This window comes from Pimephales promelas, chromosome 4, assembly GCF_988280905.1.
Source record: "Pimephales promelas chromosome 4, fPimPro1.hap1.1, whole genome shotgun sequence".
NCBI lineage: Eukaryota > Metazoa > Chordata > Actinopteri > Cypriniformes > Leuciscidae > Pimephales > Pimephales promelas.
In genome coordinates this window covers 38,737,106-38,757,762 of record NC_142772.1, presented here as the reverse complement: position 1 = coordinate 38,757,762, position 20,657 = coordinate 38,737,106, and the positions used below count along the sequence as shown (strand labels likewise).

Below are 20,657 nucleotides of genomic sequence, written 5' to 3'. Positions count from 1 at the left end.
GAGTGCAAAAATGGAGGCTTTAGACCCTTCCAGAGCTGAGATATCGAAACTCAAACTTTTGACCAGAAAAAAAAACGACAGTGTTACCCCTTACGTTTTTTTTTTTGGGCGAAAAATTAAGTTTCCCCAATCTTCTCAAAACTCTGGATTCTGATAGAGGGACATGAGACTTACACCTGAGTGCAACAATGGAGACTCTAGACCCTTCCAGAGCTGAGATATCGAAACTCAAAATTTCGACCAGAAAAAAAACCGACAGTGTTACCCCTTACGTTTTTTTTGGGGGCCGAAAAATTAAGTTTCCCCAATCTTCTCAAAATTCTGGATTCTGATAGAGGGACATGAGACTTAGACCTGAGTGCAACAATGGAGACTCTAGACCCTTCCAGAGCTGAGATATCGAAACTCAAAATTTCGACCAGAAAAAAAAAACGACAGTGTTACCCCTTACGTTTTTTTGGGGGGGCGAAAAATTAAGTTTCCCAATCTTCTCAAAACTTTGGATTCTGATAGAGGGCCATGAGACTGAGACCTGATTGCAAAAATGGAGGCTCTAGACCCTTCCAGAGCGGAGATATTGAGATCCCAAGTAGCATTTATGCCATTATAAATATCTCAATATCTCAGCTCTGGAAGGGTCTAGAGCCTCATTTTTCTGAGTCTTAATTTCTGTGCATTTTCTGCAGAGCTTTTGTGGTGGAGCAGGACCTGCAAGGAAAGATGGTGGCAGTATGTGTTTGGGGAAAAAAGTTTTGGGGATTTTACTCAAATATAAAGTAAGGTAATTTTTAATACATAAATCAAATGCCATTGTGCTGTTAAAATGACTGCTTTTGTGTAATGTTTGTGCATTTTTGTAGGATCTGAAATGTCTGCAGACTGGTGTGAGCACTGAGGATGCGGAGCCCAGAGCTGAATCCTGGAAGTGGTCCCATGGATGAGACCCTCCATCGCTCCACCTGCCCTTATGATACCCTCCATCTCTCTATCTGCCCTTATGAGTCCCTCTATCGCTCCACCTGCCCTTATTGCCTCAGATTGTGAAGCGCAGCACAGCAACAAGCTCTGGGATGAAGGCCCAGTTCCCTCTGGTGAATTCGTCAGAATAAAGCTGCAGAATGGGAACCGCTGTGTTGAGTCGGCATTAGGATGTGGTGTTCAGCCCTGTACATACATGCTTGTAGTTTGAATAAAGCTTTGTTTCATGCGTTGTTGACTTGTATATGCATTTGTTTATTGTGATGGTTACTTTTATTTGTTCTTTTACTCATTTATTCATGTTTCTTATTGTTGTCAGTATATAAAATATAATTATTTAAGTAATGTATGCATTAAGTCATCGATTGACTGACAATTGAGATGTTTCACTGCATTTAGCAATATAAATGTATTCACGAATAACTGATATGACAAAACAAATTTCATTTTGCTTGTTTTATTAAATGATATATTTAGTATGTAAAAAAAGTTTTATAATTAAGTATTGGTCAGCATTTAATATTATTGTTGTGTTTAAGTTTTGGGGTGGGCTAAAAATGAAAGTCTTTCTGAGGTCATATTAATTTTTAAGGAGTGATACTTACATTTTTTCGAGTATAAAATCAACAGTTTTCTCCAAAAGAGATCTTTGAGCAGCTGCCCATCTCCTTTGTGGAGACATTACAAACGCAGAGGAAAACTGTTCTAGGTTGTGCTGTCGAGTTACTGATGTTATGAAGTGTTAGTGCACCTGTTGCATATATATTTTAAACTTATTACATACAAGATCATGGAAAGATACCATAGTTGTATGTAACAATCATAATGACAAAACAGAAAATATAAGGATCATTGGTTTGTGTACATCATAATGTGACATCATAAAATTATATTTATACATAGGAAAAAACAATAACAAGGCTAAATATCTTCATAATAGTTCTTCATAATACATTAAAAAAAATGTGTTGTTATAATTCTGAGGGATGAAACGAGGTAAATTCATCAAGAAAAAGAGAAAAACTTTAAGGAGAAACTTTTTTGGGTATTAAATAAAGAAATTAACAACATATTCAAGAGAAGACGATTTTGGGGTTTCTTAATTAAAACAATATCGCTATAAGAATAACACTGTGGGTACCATTAGTAGGGTTTAAAATGTAACAACTTAAATCAACCCTAAATGTATTCAAAAAATAAATGGGAAGCTGTTTGTTCATCAATACCACAACAAAATGAGCAAGTTTCATCAATACCAAGATATTTATAGATAGTTGAATTAAACGTAGCCTATCCTTCACATATTTTAAGTTGTTGCGCTTGTGATAGTAGGTCACATGATAACGTCAACATGGCAGATGTCCGGTTCTCATTCATACTCAACGAGATTTGGTTATAAAGTACCTACTCTTTTAGCGTTCGTTGAGTAAGTACTTATCGAAATTAAGTACCTACTCATTAAGCATGCGGTTTGGAACACAGCCTCTATCTCAGCTCTGGAAGGGTCTAGAGCCTCCATTTTTGTACTCAGGTCTAAGTCTTATGGCCTTCTATCCGAAGAGTTTCAAGAAGATCAGAGAAACTCAAAATTTCGACCAAAAAAAAAAAAAAAAAACCCGACAGTGGTACCCCTGTGTTTTTTTTTTCGGTGTGAAAAAATAATTTTCTCCAATCTTCTCAAAACTCTGGATTCTGATAGAGGGTCATGAGATTTAGACCTGAGTGCAAAAATGGAGGCTCTAGACCCTTCCAGAGCTGAGATATTGAGATATTTATAATGGCATAAATTCTACGAGATATTTATAATGGCATAATGTACATAACAATACATTACGCATACAATAACGAACTCCATAGAAGAAGTCATCTTAAAGGCATATCAACATGTCATGAACACTACTGAACACTAGGTGGCCATTACAGAGTTCCATCTTTTGGACATTCATCATACCGCATTGGTTTTCATTTCTTGTCCTCAAAACAGGGCACTAATCTGTTTATTTTAAGGGTTTGTAGTATTATTTTATACAGAAATCAATTATTTATAATTATTAGTTTAATTAACAAACTAATAATATGAAACTATTATCAGTACACTACAAATAAACTGGTTCTATGCCTTTATTAGTAAATTAAATCTAAGTCTTTATTAATATACTTTATTATTTTTAAGACATTTATAAAAATGTCTTCTATATTTCTTTTCACTCCACTGTATTCCACCACAGGTGACTGCATGTACGGAATTGACACTTTGTTATTGTCATTTCACCATATTTTTGCACAGACATTGTGTTTACTTGGAAATATTACTGTATAATTTCAGTTTTAATTTATATTTCCATCGTAAGTTTGGTCTTAAATTTAATTTAGAAGTGGTATTAAAAAGTCTTACATTTAAATTGTTTATACCTGTAGCCACCCTGTATTAGGAATTTTGGGAGACACAAGTGAATAGGGAAAGAAATTATACAACAATATTCCTATTAAATGTTAATATTATTATGAAAATTATTACGATTCTTTTTTCATTACACGATGCCCCAAGAACATATTAATATGCATTGCCATTTTAACCACATATGTTGTATGTAGTAAAACGGTGTATCAATACATTCTGTTATATCTTTCATAGTTGAGAATCATCTTTACACACATTTTTTTTTTAAACAACTGAGCCCTGGTGTCTAGTACAGAGGACATACTGTAGCATAACATACGTAAACATATGTGTTTTCCAGGTTGGCATGGGTAGCAGTGGGGATGTTAAATAGTCCAGTACACATAGAGAGAAAGAAAAAGAAAGAGAAAAAGAGAAAGAGAGAACGGTCAGAGAAGAACAGGAGCAAGAGGTTAAGTGTACAAAAGGGGGAGAATGTGTGTGTGTGTTAAAATGTTTCTGGTCCAGGAGTGGAGGGCACACACAGTCTGTGGGAGAAGCTGTCTGTCAGAGCGGGTTCAGCGATGCGGTCTTCTCGATGGCAGGAGCTGAAAAAGACTGTGAGAGGGAGGGACAAGTGGGTCTTTCACAATGCTGCTGGCTTTGCTGGAGTATCACGCAAAGAAAATATCCAAGATGGAGGGGAGAGGGAAACACATGATTATTGCAGCTGTAATCACTTTTCACTGTAGGGTCTTGCGGTCAGCGGCGCTGCAGTTCCCATACTGGTCAGCTCACTCTCACGGGGGCCTGGCCTGGTAGAAAGTAGTGTGGTCAAGGCCCTCTTGGAGAGGGATGTAGTGTTGGTGGTCCGGGTTTGTTTAACTAATGTCAGACATTTTACAGATACACAAAATACGGACCGAAGAGGAGACGTACAAAATGGATGAATCTGCTCTAATGTCAGGTGAGAGTACATAGTAAGAGGTCCGAGTCAACACATGGACTACTCCATACAGGGACAGTATTATAGTCCCCCATGCAGTCTATAATTTATCCCTTAAAACTCTCCTTTGATCACCAAAATTACATATTTAAAGTTTTTAAATCCCTTAAAGATGCTATATGTATTTTTTAGTAGCCTCTATCAGTGATGTTTCAGACTGCAACCAATTTTTACAAGAGCGCTTGTGCTCTTGCGCGTGCTCAAACACAAGAGCGATCACTCACTGAGACTTTCAACACACTGGAGAAAGCATCACACAACATGCTGAAAACTCATGTAAACTTCCAATGAAACGTTACAATAATAGGCTACTTTTATCAGCTTGACGTTGAAGTAATGCTCCATGCTCGTACTATGCTAACATTACATTTGTGGTGTTATCTAGCATAAGGCATTTCATTATTTGTGTATCTTTCACAATCAGCAATGTGAAAGATAGGTAAATGTATAACATGATAACGAAAATGGTTAGTGAAGACTGAACAATTTCAGTGTAACAGTAAGATCGTAGAAAGTAAGATTACGCAACGCATTCTCACCCCAAAGCGTCACTTTTGACCATGCTTCAATATTTGACGCTTTAGGCGCCCTTTAGCGTCACTTACATGACGCGATCCTACGGCGTCATCTAACTGACGCTAAAGGAAAGCGTCAGTTAGAGGACGCGGTTAGGTTTAGGTCTGGGGTGGGGGTAGGGTACATGCGATCCTAGGGCGTCATCTCTAAAGGGCGCCTAAAGCGTCAGATATTGAAGCATGGTCAAATGTCAGTTAGGTGACGCCTTGGGGGTGAGAATGGGCTGGATTACTGTACTGAATGTGTCTGGAAATGTGTATTATAAACAATATGATGGGATGAGTGACATTAGATATCTAGTACATAAAATAAAAGTTACATCCAAAGCACCTACTTTTTGTTATCATGGAACAGTCTTTTTTTTAAAAATTAATTTCATGTCTCATATCCACAAGTTTCCAAGGGGCGCTCCTGTAAAAAATAAAGTGGGTGAAACTTCCGGTGAGGTGGCGGGAAGTAGCATTCCCATGGTGTTTTGTGTGTTAGTTAGCGAAGAGGCTAGCTGTTTTTCTGAGAAATATTTTACTATTTAAAGACGCAAATCTTTATGAGAGATGTCCTTACGGAGCTCAGGGACATCATGTGCTGTTCGCGGTTGTATGTATAACCGGACTAAACTAATTCAGTGGCTTAAACGTGATTGTTTTGAACATAAGCTGAAAACGAAATCAGAGTGATCCTACCAGAGCCCGTGTCTGATCCTGCCAACGACTGCAGTTTCCATCACCTCCCAAAAGACGACGAATCTTCCCATGTACATTTGTTTAAATTCTTAATATTCTATAAACTCTATCAGCAGCATGTGATTGGCTGTTCGCTACTGATGTTACACCTAAAATCAGGATCAAAGCCTGTGTTGACAGAATACCAAATGTGCCAGTTAATGTATTCAAGTAGCACATTCATTTATAATTTTGAATAAACTCCAAAGCACAATGACTAAGTGTGTATTTTTTATTTTAATTTTTTGTCAGCTCGCACAACTGTCTGTCACCATTCCTTGATGAGTATTGATTATTAATAATGTTATTATAATACTCCCAATCAACTACTGCGGAGGGTAAAGGTACTGTTATTTCACCCTTTTGAATTTCGTTGAGGTTGTGTTCCCACATCGTTAGCTAGTTTGGATCGCTATAACTTGAATGACTGTCAACTGTTGAATGAACGAGTGTCAAGCATGTCAAGTCGCGCTTTGTTTACTTCGAACCGGAAGTCGCGCCCACTTTGGACGCAAGGCCTTATGTTGGACTTGTGGATACACTACCGGTCAAAAGTTTTAGATCAGTAAGATTTTTTATGTTTTTAAATGAAGTCTCTTCTGTTCACCAAGGCTGCTTTATTAGATGAAAAAAACGACAAACTTCTATTTTAATTTTCTATTGTAATATACTTTAAAATGTAATTTGAAAGCTGAATTTTCAACATCATTACTGTTGCTGATTACACATCAGTTTTCAGTGTCACATGATGAAATCAGAAATCATTCTAATATGCTGATTTTATGCTCAAAAAACATAAATTATTATTTTGTTTTTATAATAATTTATTATTATGTTGAAAACAGTCCTGTCATTTTTTCAAACCATTTTGAAAACCAACAGTCGAAAACCATTTTTTCAAAAGAACAAGTTTAAAAGAACAGCATTTATTTAAAATATAATCTTTTCTAACATTATAAATGTCTTTACTGTAACTTTTGATCAATTTAACTCATCCTTGATGAATAAAAGTATTTTCTAATTTCTTTCCCCCAAAAATAAAAAATAAATTCTTACTGACCCCAAACTTTTGAATGGTAGTGATTAATGTTACAAAAGCTTTCCATTTCAGATCAATTCTGTTCTTTTGAGCTTTCTATTCATCAAAGAATCCTGAAATAAAAATGTAAAAAACTGGATAATAATCATAAATGTTTCTTGAGCGTCATATTATAATAATTTCTGTGGGATCATGTGACACTGAAAACTGCAGTAATGATGCTGTAAATTCAGCTTTGCTCACAGGAATAAATTACACTTCACTATATATTCACATAGAAAACTGCTGTTTTAAATTGTAATAGTATTTTACAATATTACTGTTTTTTTTTTGTGTATTTTTAATCAAATAATTGCAGCCTTGGTGAGCAGAAGAGACTTCTTTTAAAAACATAAAAAAATCTCACCGATCTAAAACTTTTGACGGGTAGATGTTGTAGTTTACCTTGCTATTTCATTACAGTTTACCATTATTTCAGCATCTGATTACAAAACTTGTAATTTATCACAATAAAAATAGCGGAGGTATATCCTTAATTCAGGCGCTCTGCCGATGTTGATCCATGTTTTCGTCCTAAGTAAATTCGATTCACGTTTGGCCTGACGAGCTTCAGCAGATAATTTTTTGTTTTGTTTTATTTTTTAATATTTATGTGGAGTTTGTGTTGGAGTCTGTGTTGTGCTGGAGGCAGGTTGTTTTGGGGTGTTATCAGACTCCATGTCATGAGCTGCAGTGCCATCACATAGACTGTATATAAAAAGGAGAGAGGCTCAGGAGCGCGCATGCACGTCACATCCGATGGATTTCGCAGAAAATCTGACCCGGAGACTTCACATGGAATAGGAATACTAGAATACATACTGGCCTTCAGAGGTAATAGCAAAACCCGACAAGTGGATCATTGTAATGTGTGATTACAACCCCTTCAAACACAGGCAATAAAAGGATTTCTTTTAGAAGAAAAGTTACATATAGCACCTTTAAAATAGCTTGAATGTAAACCTACACCCTTGCTTATGCCTATACAAATTAGCTCCGCCTTTACTCACTCACACCAGCTCCGAGATCGCTGCGGTAGTTAGTAAGTAAGTAAGTAAGTAAATTTTATTTATAGAGCACATTTAAACATAGCAGAGCTATCCAAAGTGCTGAACATAGTAATGAATAAAGGGAAAAATAATAATAATAATAATAATAATAAAAGGAATGGTGTTGACTTGAATGAATTTACCATTAATTTACACATGGTGTGTCCTAATGCATATTAAAAACACCACATAGACATAAACAGCATTAAAAGCTGGATTTTCACCACAGGGGGACTATACAAAACTATTATTAAGACATGTTACCATTTCCATTTTCAGAGATGAAAGCGAACAGTGCGCAGGAGCTTCGCCAAATGTTGGTTAGGGCTTACACTGAAAGAGAGAGAGACAACTGGAAATAACTGAACAGGCCTTGAGGGAGACCACAATAAACTTGGACAGGGTCTTAAGACTTGACCCTCATCAATTTTTGGATGGAAACAACCCAAATCCTTTCCATAGCCTAAGAAATATCAGGATGATGTTTATCGATTTTTCTTAATTATATAGAAACATTTTACAATATTTTTCAGAAATGTGAAATTAAAATGAATAGCCAACTTAGCTTAATGCTTATTTGTATTCCCTTTTGCATTTAGGTTCATTAATTAATATTAATGTATTAACTAACATGTACTAACAATGATCAAAACATCTGTTACAGTATTTATTAATCTTTGTTAAAGTTAGTTAATAAAAATACAGCTCCTAATTGGTTGTTTGTGTTAGTTCACTAATGTTAACAAATACAACATTTGATTTTAATAATGTATTAGTAAATGTTGATAATGTAACTTATAAAGTGTTACCAATAAAATAAAGAAGTACTTAATAAATGTTCATTCCTATTCATTAATGACCAAGATATATTAGGATTTCTTTATATTAGCATTTCTTTTTTTGCTAACTGATTAGTGACATTCTTTAGCCAAATTAGCAATAGGCTAGGCTACTTGTCATGTGACAATTAGCCTAATGTTCATGAGCAAAGTGTAAAAGTGCAAAGTGTTTTTTTTGTTTTTATTAAATTATCAATTAAATCGACCTCTTTAAGGTTGCAGCTGCAGCTTATAGACCCTGTGTATTATGTGTAGCCTACTATGTGTTATTAGATAGTTATTGTGTTCTTCACTTTAACGACTTGTAAATGGGAGATTCGAGTTTTTTAACTCAAGAAAAAAAGTTTTTAAAAAGGACTTGGTGTCGTTACAACATTACAACGGAACGGCAGTGCCCCCGCGTGGACACAGTAGTGTAGAGCAGTAACCCACACTTCAATCACTACATAATTATAAAATATGAGAAAATCAAGTTCTTAAAGTTGCTGCGAATGGTCGTGTTTTTACAGTAATACATACTGTAATAGGTTATAGGTTATAAAGCTCTCAATCCATGGAAAACAGGTAAACTGATTCGTCTATATCTAGTCTATAAATTATCATGAGTTTGAGTAATAGAATTGCGCTCTAAGGAACTCTATTTTAAACCGAAAGCAATGTAATATTGCTGCATATAGGTGAATAGTAAGTGTTTCTAAGAACAGTCCGATTGTGTCTGCGGCAGCTGATCCTGGATCAGTTCCATTAACTCACAGCTTGCTTCTCTTGACTTCCTTTAGTGAGGTCAGCTCTTGTGGTGTATGTGTGCGTGTGTACAGTTCGATAGAATGGAGGATTTGGCTGAATATCATGGACCCATTAGTAAGAACCAAGCAGAAGAGATCCTGAATGAAGCGGGCAGAGATGGCAGCTATCTGATCAGAGACAGCATGAGCTGCGCGGGGTCTTACTGTGTGTGTGTGCTGTGAGTAACTGCATCATTATCTTGTGAGTAGCGTTAAATGCAGAAAGTCGTAACAGTGGGGATTATCAATTTGGCTTGGGAGAAAAAATGTGTCACGGCACGGGTCTGTTTTAACTGGTTTGGGACAGCAGGGAAAAACAATGTTACAAATGAGAAACTGCATATTTCGCGTCCATTCTCGAAAACCATTGCAGGGTTAGGGACAGCATACTTTATTTCTGCCATAAAGATGTGGTAAATATAAGACTAGGCTTAATTGTACGCCCCTTTCAAAATGAGCATTAACAATTTTTGTACCATACATCGTTTTGTTCAGTGTGATGGTAGACTACGCAACTTGTGAAGTAACGTTACGGTATAAAACCACTTGAGAACTATTGTGCCATTATCATATTTGTTGGCAACTTGCGACTAACTTAAAGCGCCAGTTCGTAACCTTTTTGGGGTTAAAAATAGTCCAAAATAATTTTTGAGCTAGTATAACCAACCAGCCTGTGTTATATGTTTGCCTTAGCTCGATTCAAAACGGTAAGCTTGTTATGTAACTGGTATTTTTCCACGGGAAATTCGAGCATGTCTCTGCGTCATTACGTCACATGTACACATAAAGGAGTCTAAGCTATATCAGAGAATATTGGCTATAATATTGAGTCATTACGTCACATCTGTAAAGAAGAGTCTCAGGCTATATTGAGTCAATACGTCACATCTGTCCATTTAAAAAAGGAGTCTCTGCTTCTAAAATTGTGTGTGAGGAACCTGGAGGTGTATAGCCTTTTCTCACAGCACTTGATATAATTAAACTTATTCATTTGATGGCGGATCCAGAAAGGTTCAAGCGACAATCACCAGTGACAACAGATTCACCCGCTGTAAAACGCAAAAGACTTCAGACTGGCTACAGAAAAGAAGAGACCCGGCCCATGCAAAAACAAGGATAAATATGTATAGTTATGTACATAACTGTGTAAATATGTATATAATTATGTTATTTTATAAAAATACCATGCAATTGTACTTTTAGTATATTAAATTGGTATACTTTAAGTCTTCTAAACTGGAAAAACTTCTTTTTTACTTAATGCACTTTAGTTATCCGGAAACAGTGCTGAAGTTCAACTATATACACTTAACTAAAGGATTATTAGGAACACCTGTTAAATTTCTCATTAATGCAATTATCTAATCAAGAGCAACTTTGACTGAAATAACCACTCGTTACAACCGAGGTATGCAGCAAAGCATTTGTGAAGCCACAACACGCACAACCTTGAGGCAGATGGGCTACAACAGCAGAAGACCTCACCGGGTACCACTCATCTCCACTACAAATAGGAAAAAGAGGCAATTTGCAAGAGCTCACCAAAGTTGGACAGTTGAAGACTCGAAAAATGTTGCCTGGTCTGATGAGTCTCGATTTCTGTTGAGACATTCAGATGGTAAGAATTGGGCATAATGTGTGGTGGTGTAATGGTGTGGGGGATGTTGCGGATTAATCACGTTGTGGATTAATCACCTTGTGTCGTGTGGTTGGGAACAGCTCAACAACTTCAACACTCCTGATTTCACAGAGAGCAAGTCACCGCACATTTCAGCCTGACGTTTTAAAATTATGTTGTGTGAACTAGGCTTAAGGCCCCTTAGTGCCAATTGGGCATCGTTTAAATGCCACGGCATTACCTGAGCATTGATTCTGACCATGTCCATCCATTTATGGCCACCATGTACCCATACTCTGATGGCTACTTCCAGCAGGATAATGCACCATGTCACAAAGCTCGAATAATTTCAAATTGGTTTCTTGAACATGACAATGAGTTCCCTGTACTAAAATGATCTCAACCCAATAGAGCATCTTTGGGATGTGATGGAATGGGAGCTTCCTGCCCTGTATGTGCATCCCACAAATCTCCATTAACTGCAAGATGCTATCCTAGGATAGCATCTTGCAGTTAATGGAGATTTGTGGGATGCACATACAGGGCAGGAAGCTCCCATTCCATCACATCCCAAAGATGCTCTATTGGGTTGAGATCATTTTAGTACAGGGAACTCATTGTATGGGCCAACATTTATAAAGGATGCTTTCAGCACCTTGTTGAATCAATGCCATGTAGAATTAAGGCAGTTCTGAAGGTGAAAGGGGGTCAAACACAGTATTAGTATGGTGTTCCTAATAATCCTATAGACGAGTGTACTTTGTGCTGAAAAATTAAGTACTACAAATTAAGTTTACTTATAATATTCATATCAGTAAATGTCAAATGATACGTCAGTAAATATGATAATGGATTTGTAGTATACTTAGTATGAAACAATTCTATTTTAAATACATTTTGGTATATAATTATTTTCACTAGGGACATTCACCATGTTGTAACAGAATCAGTTGTTGTAATCAGTTGTAACAGAATCATTGCTATTCAAAAATCCTCTTCCGTGGCCTCATGGGATAATAAAGTGTCCATCATAGGCACACTTCAGAACATACTTGTTTTTTTATTCAAAATAAGTAACTACTCAAGAGAGTATGCAATTTTGGATGCAGCCATTGCCTTTTAGACTGTCTTACCAACTTTGCAATTAGGATGGCTGACCAGTCTCACTTTTTGGATTCTAATGAGACCAATCCATCTTTTAATATTTTTACTTAATTGGTCTTGAAAGAAAAATGATGTGCACTTGTAAGACTAGTTTTAGGGCGGTGGCTCAGCGGATTGCACTGTCGCCTCACAGCAAGCGTTCACACCCTGGATTTTTTTTTTTTCACCCAGTTTCCCCCACAGACATGCAGGTTAGGTGGATTGGATGCATGTAGGAATGTGTGTGAGTGTGAATGTTTCAGGAAGGGCATCGGGTGTAAGTCAAATGTGTATGTAGTGAACCCTGCAAATGATCTGAATAAGGGAAGATGGATGTACTTGCAAGACTATTCTTAGTAGTTTATGCAACCAGCTACAAGCTTAAGCATTCGAGACAGGCGTGTAAAAGCTACAATACTATTCTATACTGTCTATTATGCTGCAAATAATATCATCATAATAACTGTGTGTACATCTCCAGGTGTGATGGATGGATTTACACCTACAGAGTTTTCAAACAAAAGGACGGACTCTGGACAATAGAGGTACAAACAGATTTAATCAAGTTTTTTGTATTTCGTCAAGTGAAACCTGGATATAGGCCTAGATCTAATTTTGTAAAAACAGATACTATCTTAACATATGTTGTTGTGTGTGAACATTTCTGTAGCAAAATTAAATGCCACTGTTACAGTATTTTATAAACAAGAGGACTACACTTACACTATATACTGTTGACTGCAGAAGTACACTGGAAATTTTGTTTTCTATTTGTGGTCAACAAGAGGACTACACTTACATATTATACTGTTGACTGCAGAAGTACACTGGAAATTTTGTTTTCTATTTGTGGTCAGTGTTTTGCATGTATTCATTGCTCACCACAAACCACACAAATTAACAGCCAGAGAGTTGCCAATGTATATCTGTTACGTTTTAATATCACTCACACAGCCCATTTCATATGCATTAAGGAAAGGCAAGACGTGAAAAAAACTGCAAACACACTTTGAGATGCCGATAAACAACACTTTGGTTCACTATGAAACCAAAAACAGGCACTTTAAAATGAGCAATATAAAGGTCATGTTTTATCTCATATCATTGTGCTTCCTGTAACTGATCAGCATTAACCACCAGTCACACGAGTAGAATACCACAAAGCTCTTTTCGTTTATTTATATTTTACACTCGCTCAGAAATCTTTCTCATTGCATGGGTCATGTGGTAGTACCATAAGTTTGTATATATTATTTCTTAGAATTACCATTTCTATTAAATTGTACAATAAAAAGTTATGTATAAGATAGAGTACTTTAAGCTTTCTTTTTAAGAGACCAGAATCGTTTTTGTTCAATTATTTTTTTCAGAAGGCTCCCGGGATGAAGGAACGACTCTTTCGAAGCGCCAGAAACCTCATTGCTGCGTTTAAGATCCCGGACCAAGGCATCTCTATTCCTCTACTGTATCCTGTGAACAAACCTCAACAATAACACACAAGTTGAAACCAACACCTCACTGTTTCTACCAGCGGTGGGGGCGCTTTAGCCAAGGGTAAATTATAGAAAATTTGTAAAAATGCTGTAAATTGTACAAATGCTTTAAAGTGTATTAGATATATCAGCAGGGAGAAACCATTGAAATGCATTTCATGATTTCAATTGAAAAAATAATGATTGTTTCCTTTCAGGTCGATATCAATATCAAATACAGGGGTTGGACAATGAAACTGAAACACCTGGTTTTACAACACAATAATTTGTTAGTATGGTGAGGGCCTCATTTTACATCCAAATACAGCACCAATTCATCTTGGGAATGACAGATAGAAGTCCTTCACAGTGACCAGAGGGATTATGAGGCGTTCCTCTTCCAGAACAGTGTCCAGGTCACTATATGATGCTGGTGGACTCGCTCCTCCAAAACACCTCAATAATATTCAGATCTGGTGACTGTCAGACCATGGGAGATGTTCAACGTCACTTTCATCTTCATCAAACCCTTCTGTCACAAGTCTTGCTGTGTGTGTTGGTGCATGATCATGCGGTTTGAGCATCAGGTGCTCATGATCCTCCAGAAGGGTTTGGTAGTCCTCGGCAGTGTCGTGTCCATCAAATACAATCAGGATTGTCATGATATTGGAGCTCAAACCATCACTGATCCACTCGTGCTTCACTCTGAAGATTGGCCGCCAGGCATATACATGTGAAACCTCCAACATTGGCCAGTGTTTCAGTTTCATTGTCCAACCCCTGTATAAAAGTAATTTTTTATACAATAATTGTAACAACAAATGCTAAGCTATAATATATGTGAAATACCTGTCCACTCCCTACTGTGTGTTACAGTATATTGTACATCTCATCTCTGTACAATACTGTGTTTTCTTCAAAAGGATTTTTTTTTAAACAAAGAACCATCTAAAATTAACTAGTTTTAACAATACTCACTTCAGACAGCAGCAAATACAGATGAGACCCATGAGAAAAATAGGCCTTGAACAAAGTCAGATCTTATTTTCAGTCTAGTAATGAGAGTTTGATAACAAGTGTGTCTGTCTAACACTTCCTGCAACAATGCTATCACGCTAACGTTAAAATCAAAATTGTTTTGATTTCTAATAATTGTAATTACATTCAGAGCCTTTTTGATGTTATAAATAAAATATATAACATGCGTAATGTAGTTTTTTTTCCAGTCCCAAAAAATATTTGCAGGAGAGATAATGTTCTATTTGAATCTTTACACTCTAAAAAATGCTGGGTTGTTTTAACCCAATTTTGGGTCAAATATGACCCAAAATCCCACAGTCATTGGGTTACATTTTTAAATGACATTTTTAACCCAAATGTTTGAGTTTGTTCATAGTTGACCCAAAATTGGGTTAAAACAAGCCAGCATTTTTTAGGGCGTATGATTCTTTGAACTGATATAAAACATTGACGCCTCATTGTTTGAATGATCATTCCTCTTGAGAAACAAACGCAAGATATTAAGGTTTCAAATGAATCATACATCACTCTGGAGTGAACGAGTGCCTCATCTGTTCTGTGCAAATACTCACAACACAGAAGAAAGGGTTAAATTTGCATTTTTATTTATAAAAAGGCCACTGCCCAAAGTACTTTGTTTTTAAATAGGCATGTTTAACAAACTGCATTAATCTGTGTACATAAAGCCTATCAGCCAAATATACACCACAGGAACTTGTTTGGCCAAGGAGAGGACACTGAAATTTTTTTTAGTACTTGACTTCTGAGAGAGGAAGATGATTTGATCATAAAAAATTACATATTCCTTTTTCATTTCAGCAATGATTGTGATAATGACAAAGATGCAAACTAAGATCAAAAGAAAAATATTTCTGCCACAATTTTTTTTCCTCGTGCAAAGTAATCGTACTCCAGTGGAAATGAACATCTGCAAAATATCGGAAACGCGACGTGCCTTTAGAGCACCTCCTGCACAAATCTGTTAATATTTGCACACTCTAAAAATTCAGTCTAATGCATTTATCTCCACCTCATATTCAGTGCAAATATATATCTCAGATTAAGGTTACAAAGCTTGATGGTACAGCATATCCACAGAATTCACAAGAAAATACATTTACTCCTAATTCTTTTGAGTGTCATGTATAAATAGTCCAGTATCTATAAACAGTCTACAATAGTCCATTAATGATATACAAGTCCATATCAAGAGTCCTACACACAGAACGTCTACCCACAGTGCTGCAGACTTGAATAGTTTGTAAAAGACAAAAATACCGTTCTTTAGCAGGTGATTCTTTCATTTCCTTACACATCTTCCTCCTCAGGCCTCCTACTAGTTTCGAGAGGGATCAGAAAAAAGAAAAAGGACCAGACATAGCACTGAAAAAATCCAAACCGGTGGAGCTTTGACACTCATTTAGAAACCAAAATGACAGACACGTGAGGTGAGTTCACATGACATCACGTGAAATCACATGACAATAAATAAAAAAGAGCAGCATATTAACTGTAAACTGGGACATGTTTATGCCACTGTGTTTAATTCCTGGGGTATGTTTAAAAGAATTCACTTCACAGGAATTAGCATTCATGTTTTTGGCTCCTGCGAGCCAAACGTAAATAAATAAAAAATAATCAAAAATAAATGATTACATATAACTAAGGCATGTGACGAATACTGAAGTTGATTATGTACAATATGTCTAAGCCCGTTTCATGTGATCGTTTCTAGCAGACCAGGAAGGCACAATTTACACATACATATTTTTTTTTAAATTTATTTCTACATTGGGAAAAAAAAGAAAAGTAAACTGTACAGTTTTAGCAAAAAAACAAACAAACAAATTTGTCTTCCACAGCAGCGGTGTAATTCTCTCAGCTTCGTCAACACTGATTAAGCAGAAACAACACAAGATGGTGGTGAGCTCTAGCCAAGACTCCAAACACTGTGAATCTCTTGCTGCTAAGGGGTTAAGTTTTGTGACACTTTTGAGTCAGATACTTCTCCAGGACTCCAGAACGCTGTTGTGAATGTGAAACTTTCAGATCTCCGATTAAACGTCGAGTTTCTGGAAAGTCATTTAAAGTGCGCTCAATGAAATCACAAGGAAACCCCTCAGGTTTGCACGATTTAATGCCATAACCAGTTTGACTCGACAAGTCGAATGATTACTGTACACGCTCGAATGAGAGAATCAGCACGTGTAGAGATGAAGACTCCTTATGTATGTCTAGAACAGTCACAGGTGAATCATTCTCTGCGCCTTCAGATTGGCAAGCAAGGCTTGTTCTTTAGTAAGAACGGTTAAGCCACTGTAAAACAGAAAGAAAAGAAACAAAAACGAAAAACAGGAATCTGAACTTGCCAAGAGTGCATCAACAAATGCTAAATCAATACCATCATTTGTCACATTTTAAAGGCAATAGAGTCTCTCACTTTGTTTGGTTGGGGTTCTAAAAAAAAAAAAAGCTGAAGAGATATGTGGTAGCTTGGAGTGTATAAAGGGGTGTGTAGGCGTGTGCTGAAGTGCCGCTGTTACCTGCGACCGGTTTCCACATGTCTGATCAGGTGAATGTTGAAGGGGCTGTCTGCGAGCTCAGGGTGTTGTTCAACAGGCAGATCGTAGAAGCCATCATACCCTGAGACACGGCCCTCTGCAATAAGCTCATCCTTTTCTTTATCAGTCCATGACAAACTTCCGCCCTCCCCCTCCAGGACCCTCTTCTGCTCCCGTAGCCATGCCCCTTGCACAGCTCGTATTCGAGCCGCCTCCAGCACGCGTGTGCGTTCTTCCTCGGGCGATGCTCCATAGCGAATGTTAAAGCTAAGCGCCCCCTGCTGGAGCACAATGTCAGCGAATCGCCGCATTTCCCCTCCAACCATAGCACTTATTTGGGACACGGAGACGTTTACGCCGTTCTCCAACACTCTGACACCGCCTCCGGCACCGCCCCCGGCCACTCCCAAATCTGCCTCGAGTGGGCCGGCCTTGGTGAAATAGTGGGTGTCGCGGCCTTCCACCGTGAAATGGAGGCCACGCAGGTATAAAGCACCGTTCAGCACAGCCGCCACACGACGGCTGTCCTCGCTTGCCACGCCGATTATCTCAGTCGCCACCACTCCATCACGGACGGCAAATTTCACACCTTTGCCGAAAATTGAAGAAATGGCAGAGAAAATTGGCCTGCGACCCTGCCGACCTCCAATTTTCCCATTGGCTGGAGTCATGGGGAGGCGATCCAATGAAATAAAGTTTTTCAAGTGCTTCTGAAGGTCACACTGGATCCCGAGTACAATCTGAGGTGAGATGTTATGAAATAGTTATCATAAGTCTTGTTTGATTGGTGCACAAAATTAACCCTTAAAGGTTCTCTAAGCGATGTGGGGCCAAAACATTTTTTGTCACATACATCAAACGTCTCCTCACTGTCGGCTAGCTGCCTGTCCCCTAAACACACTGTAAAAAAACGCGGTCTCTGTAGACACCACAGGCTCCACAAACGGCAACAAAAACAATCATGTCTCACCCGGACCACGAAACCTAACAAACAGTGTTCCAGCCAATCACTGGCAAGAAGTATTTGAGGGTGGGTCTGGGGGGTTAGTGCGCGTGCACATGAAGGGGGTGTGTGTGTGAAGGAGAGAGAAGCATCAGAGGGAAGTTTGAAAAATGGCCGACACACGACCAAATAGACGTCGTTCTGAAGAACAAATTAAAAAGAAGAAGGAGTCGGATAAAGAACGTGCGAAGTTCCGAATTTACATCGGTAGCAAAGCTTTTGAACGATGGCGAGAACTCCGGCGGCAGAAGGGCTTCCAGTCCGACATTCAGGTTTTTGCTGGACAGGTGGGTAATGTTAAATTGTTTTTTTTTCTTCTAAATTGACGCTTATGTTCGCCAAACCCACACAAGGATATAATTAGCTAGAACTATGCACGTTCACAATTATTTCAGGAAGCACGGAAGGGAGGGGGAGGAGATGAGACGCGGCGGAGGGAGGGTCTAGCTAGCCTCCGATTTGTTTGAAAATATTCCGAACGTCAACAACACCCAGGATCGCTCAGAGAACCTTTAAAGGAATAGTTTACCACAAAATTAACCCACACTGGATTGGGCCGTGAGTTTTATTGGACATTGCTGCCACTTTCATGAATGTGTTAAGGAGATATCGATCATATGACTTCCATAATACATTTAAGATTCTTTTATGGTGCTTTTTGGTCATTTGGTCACATTGGAATTTAGCCCCAATCCTGATTCATTTTCATGATCACTTTTTTGTTCAAAAGAAGAAAAAAAACAAGACCAACATTATTATCATTAAATAGTTTCAAAACTTGACAAATTATGAGGACTAAATAGACTAATTATGCTGGCGATGAATGCTGTGCTATGGGAAACCTCAACTTACCTTGCTGGTGTCCCAGGTTTGTGTGCGGATCTGTGTGGCCATCATCTCATATGTTTGCTCTGTGTTCTCCACCTTTGGTTTGGGGAACCCTGGAACCACATTATGAAGCTGGAACCCAAAGAGCTGCAGCCAGCTACTGATATCTGTACAGAAACGTACAGATGCAAAACACTGTAAAGCCGTTTAAGATTTTTGTTTAGCTTTTATAAAGAATGACTTACAGAGCTTTAGAACTTGCAACAGAAATTGTCATGTTAAAAGACTACATAAGGAACTGTTCTGCAAATGTGAATGCAATATTACAGACAATACTGAGCTACGTACAAGTCAGCTACCAACAATTGAATGCAGTGTGAATGCGTCCCTAGCTGTACCCAAAAAAAGTCGCAAAATAATAACTGTTCTTTGGTGCTGCAAATATACTGTACAACGCCAAGACAACCGATTTTCTCATTTCAACAGTGAAACTGAGACGTACAATCCAATAAAAAGGGTGTGAATTCCACCAGAATGCTTCACTTCTAATGGTCAAAAGAGAGTAATGTAAGATGTAAGTAGGTAGCTAAACTGTGAAGCGATAGCAATGTTAAACGCCCGACAGTACTATCCAGGACTGTAAACAACTCAACCGGAGCCCTTTTCAGCATATTAGACATAAGATTAAGAATGAATGTGTGCAAATTGAGAATATTTTTTCTTGTGTTTTAACTTTTCTTAAACTTTCAGTTCAGCTTTTCAGTAAATACACTTATCCTCAAAACTACATAAAAATGTAGACAAGGTAACTATGGTAAAATGTGTGGCTTTGACAAGTGCGTAGGTTATGGATAGGACAGTCATTTAGCCTATTGTAATGAAAAAATAATTAGCAATTTTATCTTTATTCATCACCTTCTTACTTTAATTTTCTCTTTTTGGCAAGAAACCTGCAAGTATTTGCATCTTTTGTATTGCTGTATTTTTGTATCTTTTGTACGGCGGTAGCGTCAAAGTGGCCGTAAATCATTTATTTTCAATTCAACCGTGGCGAGCGAGAAGCGGTGTGGCACGTCTTGGGCAATGTGGGCGTTGAGGAGAGTTGAAGTTAGGTCAACTTTATGGTAATGAGCTATGATGCGGTTTCAACGGCAACCAATCGGATGTAGAAGCCCTCCGCTTGAGAGGAGAACGCAGTCCTCTAAACTTTGGTTCCGACCACTTTAGTTCCCAAGCAAAATTTGATAAGAAGGTGCGCAACACTACTTATAGTATAGGCAACATTTTCGGGATAGAACGCTTGTTTTTCAGCGGGAATGCAAACTAGGTCAGTGCTCAAAATTTAAAGTGAGAGTTCCCATGAACACGACAAAAACATGCAGCGTGAGTCAGAAATTCCCCTCGATTCAGTGAGACATTTGTGATTGATGTATTGACCACATTTACATACTGAACAAACCTTTTTGCTTTACACATCCCTTTGCAATCACCGAAACAGCAGAGCCTCTCTAAAATGGATTGACCCTGGTGTTATGAAGACCTTGTTCTAATGCCAAAGCCTCAAGCAAGACACTTGACCCTAGTTAGCTTGAGGGAGAC

General features: G+C 37.8%; 2 protein-coding genes and 1 long non-coding RNA gene across 11 annotated transcripts in view; 2 read left to right on the top strand and 1 right to left on the bottom strand.

Moving 5' to 3' along the window:
• The first annotated feature begins 595 nt into the window (after window positions 1-595).
• LOC148981741 (uncharacterized) lies at window positions 596-1,216 on the top strand. The gene is made up of 2 exons (XR_016168193.1): window positions 596-776; window positions 861-1,216. It is a non-coding gene; the product is annotated as an uncharacterized LOC148981741 (long non-coding RNA).
• Window positions 1,217-9,357: 8,141 nt separating this feature from the next.
• sh2d1aa (SH2 domain containing 1A duplicate a) lies at window positions 9,358-14,845 on the top strand. The gene is made up of 3 exons (XM_039658521.2): window positions 9,358-9,592; window positions 12,656-12,719; window positions 13,545-14,845. The coding sequence occupies exons 1-3, from the start codon at window positions 9,429-9,431 to the stop codon at window positions 13,665-13,667; spliced, it is 351 nt and encodes a 116-aa protein (XP_039514455.2). The 5' UTR covers window positions 9,358-9,428; the 3' UTR covers window positions 13,668-14,845.
• A 404-nt stretch (window positions 14,846-15,249) lies between these two features.
• The window catches only part of tenm1 (teneurin transmembrane protein 1), a 278,449-nt gene continuing 273,041 nt past the window's right edge, over window positions 15,250-20,657 (bottom strand). For 8 of the 9 annotated variants that reach the window (XM_089130471.1, XM_039659141.2, XM_089130473.1 and 5 more), the window contains 2 exons: window positions 19,083-19,225; window positions 15,250-17,967 (listed from right to left, as the gene is read on the bottom strand). In XM_089130471.1, coding sequence (XP_088986597.1) covers window positions 17,206-17,967; window positions 19,083-19,225 — 905 coding nt within the window. In that variant the 3' untranslated portion in view covers window positions 15,250-17,205. The remainder of the gene's footprint in view (window positions 17,968-19,082; window positions 19,226-20,657) is intronic. The other variant, XM_089130477.1, reaches the window with a different exon arrangement.